The following is a 19,266-nucleotide window of genomic DNA, read 5'->3' as shown; positions in this document are numbered from 1 at the left end:
AACTCACCCTCATCCCTTCAAATCTGGACAGGGCTCTGAGGGGCCTAAGGGCCCTGAGAGTTCGTAAAGACTTGATTGGCCCCAGCTCTGAGTAGCCCAGGATGTTGGCTGTCAGGCTGATGATGGAAACCTAAGAAAAGACAAACTGAGACTTAATGGTGAGATTTATTTTTCTTTAAACAAAACAAGTTCTGCTGTTGAATTTGCTGCTATTGTGATGTGCAAATACCCCCATGCATTCCCAGCTGAGAGGAAATAGGCCTACATCATATTAAACATATTTCTGCTTAAGGAATAGGCCTACAGAACATCAGTTTTACCATTTTTGCCATTTTATCAAGTTTGCCATTTCAAGTTTAGTCTACACCTGTGCAAACACTTGAACTGCCTTACAGTACAGTATGTGCCACAACCAAGATTAAAAGTATCAGAGGATTATCTCTAAAAGGGATTTCTTTTGAAATACTGTAGACAATAGTCAATGGTCAGCATGAGATAGTCATACATATGCTTTATGTCATGTGTTCATAATATACAAAGAAATATTTAACATACTAATTTAACATACTAACATTCACCTTCAAGTAACACTTACATCAACAATGAGGAAGTCCAGCCAGCACCAGGCGTTGGTAAAATAGACTTTAAAGCCATAAGCTACCCATTTGAGAAGCATCTCCACGATGAAGACGTATGTGAACACCTGATCAGCATACTCCAGAATGATCTTAACCGTTCTTCTCTGCTCAATGTAGATGTCTTCAAAGGCCTGTGAAATAGCATGCAATAAGTGATCACTACTGGTACCTTCTCAGTGTCCATTCAGTGTCTTGTCTAAGGAGCACACATTAAATCAAAATGAATCATATGATGGCATACATTATTAAGCACTTTCTATTTTACAATATCTGCATGTGTGTTCCTCTGTGTTCTACATTTTCTTGAGAGAGACACCAGTAACTCAAGCTGAATTCCAGAACACTGGAACACAATTTCAGAACACACAATATATGTCAATTGATGTGATGACTTTTTCTGAATTAAACTCGAACAAGTCTGAATATCTTTGAATCCCAGCCTACCAGAGCACCACTGCTGAGCAGGATCATAAAAATGATGAAGGTCTCAAAGTAGCTGTGCTCCACTATTGTAAAGCACGTGCGCCGGAGGTTCCACCATATTTTCCCTTTGCCTTCGGTGATGTCCAGGGTCAGGCAAGGACACCGCCGGATACAGTCTGTTTGTGAGCACAGGGAAACATGAAAAGAAGAGAACGCTTTGCCAATGCTACTGTACCTAAAATTAGGCCTGTCAGGTTATCACAGATACTGTAGGTGATATGGATACATGTCAGTTGTTCCTTATTTGAACATTATCCAACATTCAAACCAACTTGACCCTCTGGTTTCAACAAATGACATTCTTGATGATACCTGTCACTGACTAAAGCACAAAAGGCTGCGGATACTGTATACTGCAACTGTGACCCATTAAGCAGACTAGAACACAGAATAAAGAGTGAACACACATGGATCACATTTATTCTCTGTGAGACTCACTCTCAGTGTAGCACTCGTCAGGCAAGACGTCTTCCTCCTCCTCTTCCTCCATCTCCTCTATCGGAGGACCCCTGTCCACTGTACTGCACTGTGAAGAGTCGCCATCATTATCCTCCTTCTGGGACATGGGGGAAAACAGCCAACATATAATACTGTTATTTTAGAGCAGCAGGTTGGACGAGTTGGATAGTACAGTATAGCATAGTACATTTTGGTATTCACGATATTCCTTAGCCAACAATGGACGTCGCCATGACACCTCAGTATTCAGAAAACGGTTTTCTATATCCGGCGAAGCTGCGAAGTATCGATTTTAACGTATATTATGCACGTATATCCATGCTGAGGGTAGAATTGTCAACATTTCGAAAGAAATCTAAGTTGAAGCATATTCTAGTTAGCGTCCTGAGAATGCACGAAGTAATAATGTAAACAGAATGAACTGAAGTTGAAAACTGGCCAGATTTCCGGGTTAAGGAATGAGGTGGATAGCATAGTGCAGTATAGTTACTGTATAGCATAGGATCTTTACAGACCAATGAAGTATAGCTTAACATAGCACAGCAAAGCATAGTAATGTTGTAACCCTGACACATGTGAGCAAATTACAAAAGGGGAGAAACATCATGGAAAGAGGGTGAGTGTAAAGAAGAAAAACTTTTCTTGGATACTCAGAAAAATACAGGGGTATAATTTACAGAATAAATGCATTATTGAGCAGTGTGGATACCTGGACAACAGAATGGCAACACGGTCATGCTTTGCTTTAATGTTTGTGGATTTTTTGAGAGACATTGATGTTTTTTGCTGACAAGTACTTGATATGCAATTGAGATGGAATTTAGCTCTTCAGCTTGTGTGCTTGTTATGCACTTAAGTTTGGGTATGTGGGGAGCAAGTATTTGGTGAAAAGTGGAGCACTGTATCAGTAGTATAGAGACACATTACAGTCAGGGAAAAGTCTTTCTATGTCAGGAAAAAATGATTGCTATTTAACCTGGCTACATTAGGATCTGGGTCAAATTATTCGGTCATTGTGGTACTATTTAAATGTGTGATGACACTAAAGATTGGTGCCTGTGGGCATGATGAATAAATCGTAAGGCAATCCGTGTACTTTTACAGTACATGGACGTGGTGCAAGGTGAGCTATATTTAGTAGCAGGAGGATAGATTGAGGACACTGACGGGTGCTCACTTGCGTAAATCTTCACCCTCAGATTCACATGGTCGTCCTCTTTCACTGATGTGGCAGCTTGTCGTATGGAGATTGATGAGTAAACAAACAAGCACACACATACATTGGGCACTGTGGGAAACGTCGATGATCTCTTTCATGACGCAGGGTTCACAAGCTGGCCTCACCCTCACTCATAGCGCTGTAATGTTAAGCACTGCGGCTGCGCACAGTCAAACATGTTCTCTACAACTGAGCAAACATCTCCAATCTGCAGATACTGTACACTTTTCACAAGTTGTGATGTTGTTTCATTTGTTTGCCATCACCATGTGGTTAAGATGGAACATGTGTGGAACCAGGTCCATCAGTCATGTGATCAGTTATTTAATATAATGAGGGAACATGCCAACTCTGGAGACAGTTCTACTCCCAACCAAGGGGTTTGGGTTTTAGGAGTGTCCCAATGAAACGAGCGCTATGTTGGGTAATCTATCCAGCCACTATAGCTGACCATAACAACCATCACCTGAACCCCCATGGCATAATTTTAGAGAGAGAGAGAGAGAGAGAGAGAGAGAGAGAGAGAGAGAGAGAGAGACAGACAGACATAAAGTAGACATGAGTGAGCGCTTCTAATCATGCTGTGCTAGCCCCGGTTCCCACGGTCTGTTGCCGTGAGGTTACCCCACCCCAACATAAACCTCTGACGTACTGTAGATGCAGTCTGCAGATGCTATGAGACTCCACTGGTTCACAGGGATCTAGGACAGGGGTTCTCAATGTTTTTGGATCCAAGGACCCCTTTTAGGGGATAACATTTTCCGAGGACCCCCTTGTAACCGTAACAGTTAACCATTAGTATTCTCTGAAGTTGTGGCTGGGTCCACTATCCCAAGTTAATGTGGGTAGGACCAAATAGACACAATTTGCTTGTTTTATGGGTGAAAAGAGCATCATCTTCTTAAAATGTTAACTTTATAATTTCAAGCAAATTATTTCGTGGACCCCTTGGCTATGGGTCACGGACCCCAAGGGGTCCCCGGACCCCACTTTGAGAACCACTGATCTAGGAGACCCATTAGTGCTGACACAAGCACCAAAGGATCGGTGATCAGACAACCAAGCGATGTGCTATACGCCCGTCAAGCTTTTGAAAGTGGTTCCTTAGCTTCAATGCGAAAAAGGTGTCTAGCTTGAGCTTGAGGAAGACGATACTGCAACCCTAGAGTCAGAGAGGGCTCCACCTTTCTTCTTCATGTCACACATGAAAGTTTATGAAGAGTCGGAGAAGCTATCCAGAACGTTCTGAAATATCAGTCATCATACCATACCACACCAAGCACCATACCAAAAGAGCTAACGGTTTTTAGTGTTAGCTGTTATGAAACAGTTATGAAATGCTTCACTTAGATTCCAAAGATTCAAGTAAATATCAACAACAACATGTTCACTACAATCTGAATACAATTTGCATTCTACTGTTGTTTACTGATGGCATCAGTGCATAAGACTAATAGCATCCTGGGCAGTAGTCTTACTAATCTCCAATGAAAGTGTAGTTTCCTTGTCATTGCTGAATCCAATAATCCACTGCTCAGGTTGCACACTCAGTTGACAAACTTTCCACAGTTGCATATTTCCTGATGACAAATACTCTGAGAAGAAACACATGAGCTTCAACATACCTTAGGCTTCTCACCATCTTCTGCCTCGTTCTCGTACTCTGAATTGCTGTCTTCATCGTGAGTATCCATGTCCGACTCTCCCTTGGCAATGGGCACGTTTAGGGTCAGAGCGTTAGTAAATGACCCGTCATTGTCGGTGTCTTCTGCCCAACCCCACACTCCATCCACTTTCTTCAGCCCAGGCTCACCCGAGTTCAGGTTTTTCAGGACCAAATTGTTGCACTTGACGTGATCTTCTTGATCCTCCTCCTCCTCCTCCTCCTCCCCCTTTTTGGGTTTCAGCCCAAGAAGCCTCCTAATTTGCCCGATGATGAAGGCTTTGGCCCAGTCAATGCCCCAGGTAATTCTCCCAATGGCGATCTGGAGGTTGTTCTCTCCATCATCGTCTGGTGGGGCCAAGTTATCTCCACTGAAGGAACTCAACAGCAAGGCCAGGAAGAGGTTCAGGACCTAGGCAGAAACAGAATAAAGTGTGACTGTAAGTGTTAAGATTTAGTTCAGTGTGTCCACTCCGAAAAAAGAGTTGTAACACTACTGCCAATTAACCTCACAGTGTAAGCAGAACTTTTGCTCAAGTGCCATTCCATTACTGATTAAGAATCTGAGGTACCACCCATGACTTTGGTGTTATAAGGCCCTTGTTCTACACTGCTAGAGTAACAGGAATATTTTACAGATATCCTTCCAGGGACTGAGTGAGTTTGTTCATGCAACCAACCATGTTTATCCTGTTTTCTCCTCCAGTATCTTTTACTGTCTATGGTTTCTTCCAATACAAACAGTCAGCATCTAGTCATAATGGTGGACTTTTCGTATTGTTGGTCAGTGTGGACATTTTTATTGTTATGGTTATATTGATGGTTATAGTTATCGTTCTTGGTGTGAACGGCCCTTAACTGCTAGCTTGTTCACCCATTGACTCCCATTGTGTGATGTTAGCATGCTCTCCCCAACGTGATGACATTAGTTGTAAGTCTATAGAACCCATCTTTCCTTTCTGACTAAAACTGACACTCTATCTGAGTGTCCCATAGCTCTTTTTCCCATTGAGGTACGTACATTAGATCCTCTGGTTCACTGAACTTTGTTAGAGCCTGACCTTCGGAGACCTTCATGAGAGTGCCGATGGTGGCAGCAAGTAGTGGCTCCATCTTGCGTTTTAAAAACGGCATGTCCAACACACAATACTCCTTTGCTGTCTGCAGGACTCATGCACCCAAAACTAACTCAGTAAAATAATTCATATTGTTCCATGCAGCCATTATTATTATTACAGTTTATTACACGGCTCTTGCAGCAATGGGCCTTCCCAACGTTTGGAGGTCTGACATTTCTCAATAAATAAAACCACTGCCAAGGAAAAACCACTGCCAAGGAAAATGGGTTTTGTGCCTCTTATTTACATCTTCATATCACTCTGCAAGTAGTCCCCTCACTTCTCACAATGGAACTTCATTTAAAAGTGAAAGCAGACGGTTGATCAGCTGTGTTCTAAAGAAAATTTGGTTCAGTGTGTGTTGCAAACTATTTCTTTATCAGCAAAAGCCACTATGAAATGGTAACAAATAAATGTAAAAAGTCACATCATGTGGAGTTTGTTTTTTTGTTTTGGCAAGTAGCCGTGTAATAAGCAGGATAATGTATAACACCAGCCATTATTTCGGGAAAATAAGTCCCTTCAGGACAAAGCCTGTCGGGACTTATTTTCCTGATAATGACCGGCGTTCTACACATTATCCCTTATACACAACCGTTGGACCATCTGACTCACCACTAGGTTACCGATGACCATCACCATCATGAAGACAACGAGGCACATGCCTTGACCAGCCACCTCCATGCAGTCCCACATGGTCTCGATCCACTCCCCGCACAGGATGCGGAAAATGATGAGGAACGCGTGGAAGAAGTCGTGCATGTGCCAGCGGGGCAGCACACAGTCCTCGGAGATCTTGCACACGCATTCACTGTAGTTCTTGCCGAACAGCTGCATGCCCACCACGGCAAAGATGAAGACGATGATGCCAAGGACGAGAGTCAGGTTGCCCAGGGCGCCAACGGAGTTGCCAATGATGCGGAGCAGCATGTTGAGGGTGGGCCAGGACTTGGCCAGTTTGAAGACACGCATCTGCCTCCAAACCCCAATACAAATGTTCACAATTAAAAAGTGTGGCATTGCTTTGCTTTGAGTTATGACATGAAAAACAAATTCTGCTGAGAAACACATTACTAGACTGCATATGCTCATCCTTGAAATATGAAATTAGTGATGAACTACACACACACACAGTTTGTCACACACACACACACACACACACACACACACACACACTGGAATGCTTGTAACATTACAACACTGGCCCAGCTAGTCCTGATGGTTCTGACGCTCCGCTCAATAATCTCACCAAACGGAAGGAACGTAGCACAGAGAGGCCCTGGACATCAGCCAGACCCAGCTCCACCAGGCTCATGGTCACGATGATGCTGTCAAATATGTTCCAGCCCACTTGGAAGTAATAATAGGGATCCATGGCGATGAGCTTGAAAACCATCTCAGCTGCGAAGATCCCTGTGAATACCTGCCAGTATTTTACCAGAAAGAACGAAAGAGACAGAGAGAGAGAAGATAGATAGATAGATAGATAGATAGATAGATAGATACTTTATTGATCCCCAAGGGGAGAAGACATGTAGAGAATCAACCTTTAATATGTTTTTGCCTCTCAAGAAATCTGCATGTAGATCTAGGTGTGTGAGTTGTGTGTGTGTGTGTGTGTGTGTGTGTGTGTGTGTGTGTGTGTGTGTGTTTGTGTGCAAGCATTCTTTTTTGTATTTTCTTACCAGATTCCCCACTGAAAGCATATTCTCAAACTCCTCTGTCATTGGATAGTGTTCCATGGCCATGAAAAGAGTGTTGAGCACGATGCAGATGGTGATGCCTAAGTCCACAAACGGGTCCATCACCACAAAATACACCCACTTCTTCAGGAAGACCCACGGAGGACAGCAGTTCCACTTCAGAAAGATGTCCGCAAACTTGTACCAGAAAGGCGGGCATGGCCTCTGAAGTTCCTCAAGTTCTGTCAATGTACAGGAAAGGATTGTCTTTCTGATTCTTTAGAACACAACACAAATTATCCTGTTACAATATTTAAAATCGACCCGGTGTTCATAATCCTACAACAATCAGCTTCAACTGATTTCACAACCTAATGTTACAGTGTTAACAGGCTTGTTCTGATCCCGATCCTGAACTTGTGTATTGTGCTTTCACAGTCTAAAATCAAGGCAGAGGTGTCAATACTCTCCCTTGACATCAGGCTGTTCCTAACACCTGACAATGCCGCGCTAAGCCCTTTCAAATAGACAGCCCTCTGTCTGGTCTGTCGACTGCACAATTAGTCTAAGATTGACAGGGCACAGTTCTTATTACTCAGGGTCCATTATAGTAACCAACAACACACCTGCTTAACAATGGGAAACCGCTGTCTTTTATGTATTGTGTAGGCATATACTGTAATCATCAATGTTTCGGGAGCAAAAAAAATTGAATAAATATAGGAAGGGAGTAATTCCACTGACACAAATATCAGAAACTGTTACACACAGGGTCCTAATTTAAAAGGCAGCAAAAGTGCAAAGTCATTCAACAATGCAAGAACTATAGCTAATGTTTTTCAAGTGGACAAACTCATCAATGTTTGTGCTTAAGGTGTAAAATAATATAATAATTATTTTTTTTCACTTGTATTTCTGTTTTTATTTCTGTATCTATTTTAATTCTGGGAGTACCGCGGGTCAATTGCATTGCGTTAAAGTGTGCTATATAAATAAATGTGACTTGACTTGATTTGACTAATAATTGACTAGATTTTGCCAAGAGATTAAAATGGCTATAGTAAGACCAAATACCCTTGATTATTACAAACTTCTGCCTCAACGCTGGTCGGACTTAAAGGATAATTCCGGTGATTTTTCACATACTGTAAATCTCTGTTTGTCGAGGTCTCCGAGTACTATCGGTATGAGATAAAAAATAAAAATAAAAATAAAAATAAACAGTGCTACTTAGCTCAAGTTGCTGCAGCTAGGCAGCTACTGTACAGTGCTACACTCAGGGGGCATCTTTAACATCATGGCCCATTCCTTTAAGACTCTGCACTTTGCCTATCACTCTAGGGCCCTGCTGTGTAGATAAACGTAAATCATGGTATGGATGGATACCGTCCATGGCGTTGCTTGCTGCTGATATAGCACTGGCAGCACTGAGGGCGCTGGTGGCACTGACAGCACTGCCTTTCCTCTGTTGCATCCCAGGGACCTGCAGGTAGTCCATGCTGCCATTGGACTTCACTGCGACCGCTGCAGACTGTAAGTTGGCAAACAAGACATGCAAGCATCTGGTTATACGTAAGTTTGTTTTGTTTGTGTTTGTTTTTGCTTCATGACATAAACGAGTGTGATTGCATGAATGTCCCATAGCTCATTTGTAGTGACTGCAGGAGTCATACTAATTCTTTTGACTTTAAGCTTTTCATACTAACTAAATGTCATGATGCAATTTGCCCAGGGTACTCAAATATTTCCATACAACTTTACACAGTATATTAACCTTAATCTTTGACCTTGGGAAATGAACAGATACTTTTGGCAAAAGCAACTTGCAACACATTACGGAAATAGAAAATGAAAATACTGTGAAATTAAATTAATAGAACAAGATCATCATAATAATGAGAAGAGAAAGAACCAAAAACTCAGTTGGGCATCAATCATAGCATGGCCGAAGTTTCATGCAGCTGTAGATTGGGTCGAGGAAGATAATAAACTTAACTGGATGTCAGTATTTTATGGAGAAGGTAAATGAACAATTTGGAGAATTCAATGAATTTGGGTTTAGAAGAAAATGGCTATCTCACCTTCTCATCCTTAACCTCTCCGTCTTTGCCAAGGCTTCGGTCATCATCAGTATGATCATCCTCTGTTCCTCCACCCTTATTGCTCTGACTCAACGCGGATATATTGCTGGCTCGTCTCTCTTGCCTCTGTTATAAGCAAATTTAACAGTCAGTTTGCCTTTTACCAATAAAGCTCTACATTACTCTCAAACTAAAGCGTCAAAGGTGTATGCAGTATTCTCTGATGCAGTGCAGTTTTGAGTTAATATTGTTTCTCTGTTTTCTTGGATGAACAGCCAAAAAGCCTCCATTTTATCGGAGACCCCTGACCTCAATTTCTCGGTTCTTCAGCTGCTCCAGGATCTTGGCGTACTCTTCCTCCTTTTCTTTGGCCTCAGCCATAGTGGCATCATTCTGCTCGGCGTACGCCATGGCAACCACAGCCAGAATGAGGTTGATGAGGTAGAAAGAGCCAAGGAAGATCATGACCACGAAGAAGATCATGTAGGTCTTTCCCGCTGCTCGGAGGGTCTGCAAATTACAGAAGCAATAAGTAAGAGATTTTGACCTAATACAGGTTAGCCATGCACCAACATCAAACACAAATGTTAACACTGATAAAAGCTATCTAGCATGCTAACTGTTCTTCTGTCTTTTATTACATTTTTCTCAGACCAAGACATTGTGTATAAACTGTGTGGCTAATAGGAATGACAGGTGTTTGTCCTTGACATAACTACACACCATCAATTGATGGTTTGACAAATTAATTTGAAGATGATGCTAAAGCTAGCTGGCAATAGCAAAATCAGATACAGATAGCGGACCACTGGTGACATGACGCTTCTGGTCTGCTGATGGACCACCATCACTTTTCATTTACTGTAACTTGTTGAAAACTAAGAAAAGACATGTGGCATAACTTGTGGTCCAAACTTTTTTTTATTTCTTCAGCTATATTATGAAAAGACAAGTGGCAACACTTGCGGTCCAAACTCATTTGAACAACATTTCATATTGGGGCATTTGTCGGTAACTCGCCAGCGGACCGCCAGATCAACCCCAGTGGGCTGATAGTGGTCCGTCAGCCTCTTGCTATCTGAGTAAAAATGATTACATTTTTGTTGCAATTTTAAATCTTTAAGTTACTGTAAGTTTTTTTTTTATTGACAAGTGACATACAGGAAGTAAATACAGAGGTAAGCCTGCTGAGGAACAGATGACCTTAACCCATCTTTTTCTGCTCTTTGGTTCTGCTATTACAGTAGTTTGCTAGCAGGGGAGGTATAGTGTGAATGAGCCTGGTCTAGTGTTTGAACTAACCAGCTGAAAAAGGTTCTCCCAGTAGTCCTGTGTCATCAGACGGAAGAGAGCCAGGAAGGCCCAGCCAAAAGAGTCGTAGTTTGTGTACCCGTAGTTGGGGTTGTTTCCTGCCTTAAGGCAGGTATATCCGTCAGGGCAAACACTGTCCATAAAGTAGAAGGAACAATCACATCTCTCAGAATTGTGAATGCAGACAATACTAAAAGCACATAAACTAAAATATAAATATCTGAAAACAGTGCATGAAAACATAATCAGTATGACGGTCCATGTCATATCCTGCCTTCATTTTGTTCCTGATTCATATTTGTATGACTTTCCATAATTTTTGCCTGAACAGAGGACAGATGACTATCAGATTGGTTTCACCCAGGATGAGGATAAGATGAGATACTCACCCAGCATCTGAGCTGTTCCCACAGAGCATTGGGTCTAATTGACCCTCCAGGAAGTAATGGTTGTCTAGATGATGGGGGTTTGGAGTTCAGATGATTATTCAAATGTTATTCACAAACATACATGTATACTGTGTGCTAACTTCAGGGTAACCCTTTTTGCAACAATTTTGCTGCTATGATATTTTGTGAACAGACTTTTAAAATGACACACATAAGGATCACATATACAGTACTGTAAGATCATTCGCTCAGCCTTTTATGGATGATAACTGGATACCTGGGTTGTCAATGTATGCCTTAAAGTCAAAGGTACTGTTTGCGGTGTTGTTGTAGTCTACGGTGAAGTCCAAGGTGCTGTAGTCTGGGGTGAAGCTAAGCAAGTCCTCTGTGTTGTTGGACTGTGGTGGCCAAACGACACACTTCTGCCGCAGGTTGCCCATGAATAGCTGAAGGCCAACCAGGGCGAATACAGCCAGACAGAACAGGGTGAGAATCATTACATCCCGTAGCTTCTTCACCGACTGAATCAGTGCACCGACGATGGTTTTCAGACCTGGAGATAAGATTTCAAAGTTTGTCACAATATTCTACATTAGGTTTTACAGTTGGAGTTGGAGAAACAGAGGATGAAGTGATTGTTGTTGAGTGAACACCTATACATTCACCTCATACAGACACACATGGTTGTGTTGGTGTATCGTTTAGGTGGGGTAATCAGGATATTACGGTATTTTACGGTATTTAGCAATAGGATAAATATAAAATAGGTGTCGCAGAATGTTGCATATTCGGATAAAGCACATACTATAATGAAACTTCAGAGCCAACTTTCAGCTACTTGTGGCCAGAAAAATAGAAAGTTAATTTAGGAGTCATTCATTGCTACAGCAAAACAGTAGTGAGTAGATTATGACCTTTAGCACATACCAGGAATTACAGTGATAGTTTTCAGGGCACGAAGAACTCGGAATGTTCTCAGCGCAGACACATTGCCCAGATCAACAAACTCAGTGATGTACCTATGGATACACACAGTGAACAACAGCAGCTTTTAGTTACAGAGGTTCAAAGACACCAAGCCATACTCTTCCTTTTGCTAAGAATAATGTGTGCAGGGGCGCTTTGGCGCAGCAGGCTACAGCGCTCGTACCATATACGGGTCTGAGTGCCCATGGGGACCCAGGTTTGAATCCGGCCTGCGGTCATGTCCCTATCCCACCCCATCTCTCTCTCCCACTTGTTTCCTGTCTACCTCTGCACTTTCCTATCACAATAAAGGCAAAAAATATATACATAAAAAAAAAAAAATATGTGCAACCCAAGATCCAAAGGAGGGTCTTTTATTTGGCCTTCAACTAGGTAATTTACTTTCCCCCATTGTGTAGATAATTCATGTGGTGATTATGGACCTACACATGGCAAGTATACTGTCTGACTTTTTCACCCTCAGGCCAGAGATGGTAGAGATAATTCTGCAGTAAAAGATACTGTATGGTTCAACAGCAGCTATATTTAGTGCAAGGCAACTGTGCACTTTTGGAGCCAAAATGGCAGCATTATCTGCATACGGTCTGCAGATGGTAACAGGGTCATCACACCAGTGCACCTGCCATGTGTAACCATAAACTGATCCTGTACTAAAAATGAGGTCTGATGAACAAAACAGGTATGTTCCTTTGCCTGCAAATACTACTCTGGAATCCGCACTGTCACCTAAAACCATGACTCACTTTGCTTTGAGGTTAAGTGAATGGATTATTCTTACTTTGAAACTTCATGTTCAGCTTTTAGATGATATCGGAGCCTCAAAGGCACAACTGACTGGCAATCAAACAAACTAAACCCTCTTGAGCAACCTCTTGAGCAACGCATTTAACATCTAGAGAACGTTAATAAGCAGTGGAAATTGTTCATGATTGTGCAATCAAAATGCCAGACATCGGTCACTGCTCAGCCGCATTGCTCAGTAAGTTGCCATATGTTTTTGTTTGTTAGCTTGCACAAAATTACACTCTCACTGATTTCCTGACCACCTCATTCCCACCCAGAGGGACAACTTTTCATAATGAATGACTTCAAATGGGTGCTGCTGACACAGTCGTGAAAGTCCAGTTCATCATCAGGGCCAGATGTGTTCCATTAAGCTTCTGTCTGAGTAGATTCTGGCTAGTGGACTAAAGAGCAGAGGTAGCTTCTCTATCTGACTCCTGAAAGTTGTAAGGGCATCAGCAGTGAGGAACTACTGGCACTTTAGACCTTAGACAAGGGAGGGAGCCAGCACGAAGCGGAGAGGGTGAAGAGGACCTAAATATAGATTTGATACATCATCCCACTCTACATGTCGCAAAACCTATTCATTTCCCAAGGATGCATTGTTGTGATGCAGATGGGTGATGATGTGTGTGTGTGTGTGTGTGTGTGTGTGTGTGTGTGTGTGTGTGTGTGTGTGTGTGTGTGTGTGTGTGTGTGTGTGCGCGTGCGTTGGGGGGGTTAGGTCACTGGGGATTCATTAGAGACAGGAAATAGTAGGGGGAGGGGGAGGGGGAGGGGGAGTGGGGGTGCGTAATTCCATTGTAATTCCACTTCCCCTTTGGGGTGGTGTAAACAACGTGAGGTCACACTGACACATAGTGCATAGCGCACTTAGTTTTAATGTCACCAAGCAAGGTAGTGACATGCCTCACTGACATACACACACGCATTCACACACACGCACACACACACACACACACACACACACACACACACACACACACACACACACACACACACACACACACACACACACACACACACTTACCCGTGCACACACACATGCACGCACACATACACCATATCCATGCACCACACCTCCAAATAAAAAAAAAAAAACATTTACATTTACATATACATTTAATTCATACAAAAGCCTTTCTGTTTCATTGTAGACATACTGTACTGTATGTTCTGAGTTTTTTTTAAGTTGCTGAATGCTGATAGCAGATCACATGTCCCACACACACTGCTTCCACCCGGTAACATGAATGACCACTACAACCTCTCTTATACTCACGCCATGCTGATGACCATGAAATCAAGCCAGTTCCAAGGGTCACGAAGGAATGTGAAATCTCCTATACAGAATCCTCTAGATAGTACTTTGATTGTTGCTTCAAAAGTATAGATACCAGTAAAAACATACCTGTGAGTAAAAAAATATAATATTAATTTGAATTGTCGTTTTGACAGGTCATGTTGTAAATATGTTTTACAGTGAGGTCTCCCCTATAAGGACAAGCCCTTTAAACTTTTTGTAAAAATATACAGGGATACTCAGAGTAGCTATTCAAATAGAAGGATATACAGTTTGTGTTGATTGATTGTGGTAAATAATTAAACCTCAGACTTACTCCACAGTTTTACTCCATGCTGGAGGGTTGCTCATCGTCATGAACGCGCAGTTTGCTAGAATAGTTAACATGATGAACATGCTGAACAATTTACGTGAGAGTCAAGGAACAGAGCGTGACCATATGGACGTACAGTATAAATGAAAAATAAAATTCAGATTTACATTTTGCATACAGTTGTGAGCATCAGTGAAACCAAAGCTAGATTCTCTGCAAATTACCAATATGGGAGTTGGATAACTACATGTAGTTTTGTTTTACACTATAACAATGTCATTATTCCAAAATTAATATCAAGATAAACTGAATTAAACTTCTGTAGTTATTACGTTGATTGGGATGTGTGTACATGTGGAGTAAATAGTAAGGATATGAATGTATGAGAACTTTGATGGCTATCTGTCTTACAATACTGAAGGGGCTCAGACAATAGCAGGCTGGTTCAGCATTGAACCTGAAGATGGTACTCCCTTTATTGACGACGATAAAGGTCTGAAAGAGAGAGTGAAAGAGAGAGTTTAATATGTTTAATATGAGCATTGGCCATTCATATTTGAGTGTACAATGTAGTTTATGTACGGAAACTAAAAAAGCTACGGAGCACAAGAAGTGTATTCTTGTGTATTGAGAGAATGTGTACTCATTTTACTAAATTGTGTACTCATTTTACAAAATGTTGCTCTCAATTTAGTAAATTATGCACACATTTTACTAAATTGTGAGCACGTTTACTAAATAATGCACTCATTTTACAAAATGTTGCCCTCAATTTAGTAAAGGGTGCACACATTTTTACTAAATTGTGAGCTCAATTTAAAACAATTAAAATGAGAGCACAATTGAGTAAAATGAGTGCACTAAAATGAGTGCAGGTTTTCTAGATTTCTAGGCTTTCTTTAATGACCCCTCTAGGGTTCCGTAATAAGCTTCTACAGTATACATTGTGCCATTTTTCATCTCTGGCCTGTCTTATCAGTTGCCAATGGACTTGCTTATACATACATAATATTCTATTTTTTTACATTTTATTTAATTTTGAGGATTGACATTTTATCAGTATGTGTGCCACCTGAGAATCCAACTTTGCCATCGTTATCACTTCGGCTGTAGGAAATCATTGGCGTTAATCGCATGAAGTCAGCTACTCTGACCTTCTGGGCTCGGTAGTAGGGGTCCAGCTCCTCCAGGGGTATGTTGAACATCCCTGGCGGCACGTCTCCATAGATGAAGGGCACGGCCTTCCCAGCCTCCAGGTCGCTGGAGGGTTTGGGGCCGTTCTCCTCATCCTCCTCGTCCTTTGGGGGGGCGTTGGCATTCAGCTCCTTCAAGCGCTCTTGCTCGGCGGCCTCCTCCTCCATGCGGCGTTCGATCGCCGCCAGCGACTCCGGCGTGAAGCGGCGAAACACATCGGTGCCATCGGTCGGGAGGAGCAGGCCTGCCATCTTCGCATTCTGCTCGGCGAGAGATACCACCGCACTGGGGTCTCTCAGTTATGCCCTGCAGGACGGAGGGGGGCGGGGTAGAAGAGGTAGACACAAGAATATCAGTCTTCTCAGTACAGACAAATAAAGACCGTCAAATAGCATGCGTCCTCTACCTCAAGTCTTTAAGGAAGTGGCCTGGGGTGAGCGCTAGAAAGTTCATAGGTGAGGTTGATATAACTTTATGATCTACACTGTGATATGGGCTCCAGTGTCTACAGAGCTATAAGTATAAGTATAAGTATAAGTATAAGTATATATACTTTTTTGATCCTGTGAGGGAAATTCAGCCTCTGCATTTATCCCAATTTGTGAATTAGTGAACACACACAGCACACAGGGAAGTGAAACACACACTAACCCAGAGCAGTGAGCTGCCTGCCCAACAGCGGCGATTGGGGAGCAGTGAGGGGGTTAGCTGCCTTGCTCAAGGGCACTTCAGCCGTGGACTGGTTTGGGATCAAACCGTCAACCCTCCGGTTACAAGCTCGAAGCCCTAACCAGTAGGCGACGGCTGCCCCTAACATCTTAACTGTTGTCCAAGAAGATCATGTCTTACATAAAGAATTTTCATTTTGAAGGGAAGAGTGCAAATTAGCTCACCATTAAACAACCTCCTGGATTATCACTTGACTTGGATCAAAAGTTAAAGGCTTAACAGATTTGGCCAGCCAAGAGATAAGCAGGGACCATATGCCAGGCCAATATATCTTTGATTAGTTAGCTGAAACAGGCTAATTTGATACATATGTTAGTGGTGGCCCTGTTTCCAGCTTCGTCACTCACATGAGAAACCTCACAATAACTCACACTCAGTTTCACACTAGTAACATTTGTAAGTGTTTGTTTATTTTGCCATGATACTGTCACAGCTTAGCATTATCAGAGATCTGGAGAAATACATCTATTGAGTGTCTTCATTCACCCAGAGGAGCAATATCCCAATTATCCTCGTTAGCCCACAGAATCATGTCTACTTATTTCCATCCATTTCAATTTGTGTCCTCTTCGATAAAAAATACAACAGGTAAGACACATCATATCGCATCCTATGGTCAAATGGTCAAATCTTTGACTCTATTCTTGAGCATGTTCACCATTTGGAGGAGTATAACCTTTGATACTTCTGAGTGAGATTCATGGCCATTACTCCACCCCCCTCCCATCCTGCCAGCTACATTGATGATTCATAGGACTTGACTGGGTTTTAAAGTGTGTGTGTGTGTGTGTGTGTGTGTGTGTGTGTGTGTGTGTGTGTCATTGTTCTGTGGAGGGATGCAAACACATGTTGGGGTGAAGAGAAAGGGAATCATGTTTCAAGAAATGGTCCAGTGCTGGCATCAGATTGGCCACAGTTTTTAAATCAGATTCCGTGTGTGTCTGTGTGTGTCTGTGTGTGTGTGTGTGTGTGTGTGTGTGTGTGTGTGTGTGTGTGTGTGTGTGTGTGTGTGTGTGTGTACACACACAGGGTTGGGCATCGATAACCGGTTCCGTCTTGGAACCGGGTTTAACTTATCAATTCCATCGACATCGTACGTCTTTTTTGTTATCGATTCCCTTAACGATTCCCTCAGCCTGCATGACGTCAGACTTTTTCCGGTTTTCCTGAAATTTTGTGTTACTACACGCCCTCTGCGACGACTCATACTACAAGTCAAATCGTGTAAGGGTAGTAATACCAGCAATATGTTAAAACATTTGTCCGTGAAGCATGGGATTAAGCTCCAAGAGTGTCATGTGTTTGACAGACTACGGAGAGGTGCTAACGTTGCCCGGTCCAGGGCTCCAGAGTGCATATGCGCCCAAAATGTTTAAGAGTGTGCCTGAAAATAATTCTAGGTGCACCTGACGCTGCTCGGGTGAAAGCATACGTTTCCTTCACAAGTTTTAATTGTAGACTATGCGTGCAACTTTGCCAAACTGTATAACCCCTTGGCCCGCTCTCTCTCCCTCTCCCTCTCTCGTGCGCGACACCCGCCCCTCGACATGCACATTCACAATCGTGAAAGCAATGACGCATAGAAGACAACTAGCGACATTATAATTAATTTCGGTTAGCATCATAGGCTACTGCACAAATTTGATTCAAACTCTTGCATTCAAGTTGACTGATCATCTCAATGTTTTCCAACTCTAAGACTCAAAAGGGCCTGTCCCAAGGAGACAAAGTATTAGCCTACCTTGCAACTTAAACACACGTGGGGAAACTGAACAGTCCAACCAGTAGACTATAATAAGCTAGCCAACTATGCTACTTTGTTTACAATTTGAGGCTTCAAGCCGACAGCTGAATTAAAGAGGCAGAGTTGTAATATGAATAGTCATGAATGTCATGAATATCAGAAATGTCAGTAGTAGGCTATAGATTAGAATATATAAAGAATTATATTTTATTATATATATACACTGTAGGCTATATATACATATTTATAATTCTTTAGAAAGAATATGTATATTCCTTATTGTGTTTTAAATAAAGACAAGCTTTTTCTACGCCTTATTGTTAAAAAATCATTCACATTATATGAAAGGAGAGAGATGAAAGGAGAGAGATAAAAGGTGACCTTTTGGCGTTAAAGGCGATGCAACGAAAAATGTGGGTGCACCTACATTTTTTGGGAATCGATAAGAGAATTGATAAGGAATTGGATTGATAGGCAGAATCGATAATGCCATCGATATTGATAAAAACTTATCAATACCCATCCCTACCTGTGTGTATATCTACATCTTACAACCATCAGTTTCACTCCAGCTTCCATTATATCATTCGCTCAACCTTAATTTGCTTGTAAGTTCACACACAAAACCTATCTAATAGGAACACTTTACATGAGTGCATACCGGCATTACACCAGTAGCATTGTACCATTGCTGTAGCCTGTTGTCCATCAACACAGCCCACACTAACAATGTCTCAATGGCATTTCCCGCAATAAATAAGCAACTTGAGCCTGAGTTCAAACAACCTGGGTCAAGTCCTGGGTCGGAGGGGGTTTGGGATGGGATGGGGTGGGGTAGGGTTGGTGGGATTTTTCAGCTAGCTGCATGTAACTAATGGCTCCAGCATGTGTCTGACACATTTACAGTGAATATCATTGTCACCCCCACATGGAAGCCTAGTTTTTCAGGGTCAGATGTGACTGCGGCGCTTTCTGTCAAGAGTACTTATGTGGCGACAACTTGTTGACATTTTGGTATTGGATTGCACTTAAACAGACCACAAACACACTTGGCTTTCACTGAAACACATCTGGTCAAAACTTGGTGAAAGTGACACTCAACATCATGGCTGTTTACCGTTTCAAAAACAAATCATTACGTTTAAGAAAAGTCAAATGCTGTATAGGTGC

The 19,266-nt window shown here is 42.1% G+C and overlaps 1 protein-coding gene across 1 annotated transcript in view; it reads right to left on the bottom strand.

The window, feature by feature from the left end:
- Window positions 1–19,266, bottom strand: part of scn4ab (sodium channel, voltage-gated, type IV, alpha, b) — a 42,654-nt gene that overhangs the window by 10,178 nt on the left and 13,210 nt on the right. The window contains exons 3-21 of the mRNA XM_062531604.1: window positions 15,584–15,929; window positions 14,806–14,924; window positions 14,433–14,522; window positions 14,096–14,224; window positions 11,971–12,062; window positions 11,321–11,596; window positions 11,044–11,107; window positions 10,646–10,787; window positions 9,653–9,853; window positions 9,344–9,469; window positions 8,649–8,793; window positions 7,266–7,504; window positions 6,830–7,003; window positions 6,196–6,552; window positions 4,425–4,874; window positions 1,560–1,677; window positions 1,083–1,237; window positions 596–769; window positions 8–130 (exon numbers count right to left, since the gene is read on the bottom strand). Coding sequence (XP_062387588.1) covers window positions 8–130; window positions 596–769; window positions 1,083–1,237; window positions 1,560–1,677; window positions 4,425–4,874; window positions 6,196–6,552; window positions 6,830–7,003; window positions 7,266–7,504; window positions 8,649–8,793; window positions 9,344–9,469; window positions 9,653–9,853; window positions 10,646–10,787; window positions 11,044–11,107; window positions 11,321–11,596; window positions 11,971–12,062; window positions 14,096–14,224; window positions 14,433–14,522; window positions 14,806–14,924; window positions 15,584–15,874 — 3,465 coding nt within the window. The 5' untranslated portion in view covers window positions 15,875–15,929. The remainder of the gene's footprint in view (window positions 1–7; window positions 131–595; window positions 770–1,082; window positions 1,238–1,559; window positions 1,678–4,424; window positions 4,875–6,195; window positions 6,553–6,829; window positions 7,004–7,265; window positions 7,505–8,648; window positions 8,794–9,343; window positions 9,470–9,652; window positions 9,854–10,645; window positions 10,788–11,043; window positions 11,108–11,320; window positions 11,597–11,970; window positions 12,063–14,095; window positions 14,225–14,432; window positions 14,523–14,805; window positions 14,925–15,583; window positions 15,930–19,266) is intronic.

Source organism: Sardina pilchardus, chromosome 3, assembly GCF_963854185.1.
Source record: "Sardina pilchardus chromosome 3, fSarPil1.1, whole genome shotgun sequence".
Lineage (NCBI taxonomy): Eukaryota > Metazoa > Chordata > Actinopteri > Clupeiformes > Clupeidae > Sardina > Sardina pilchardus.
Note: the sequence above shows the minus strand (reverse complement) of the source record. Positions and strands in the feature narration are given on the sequence as shown.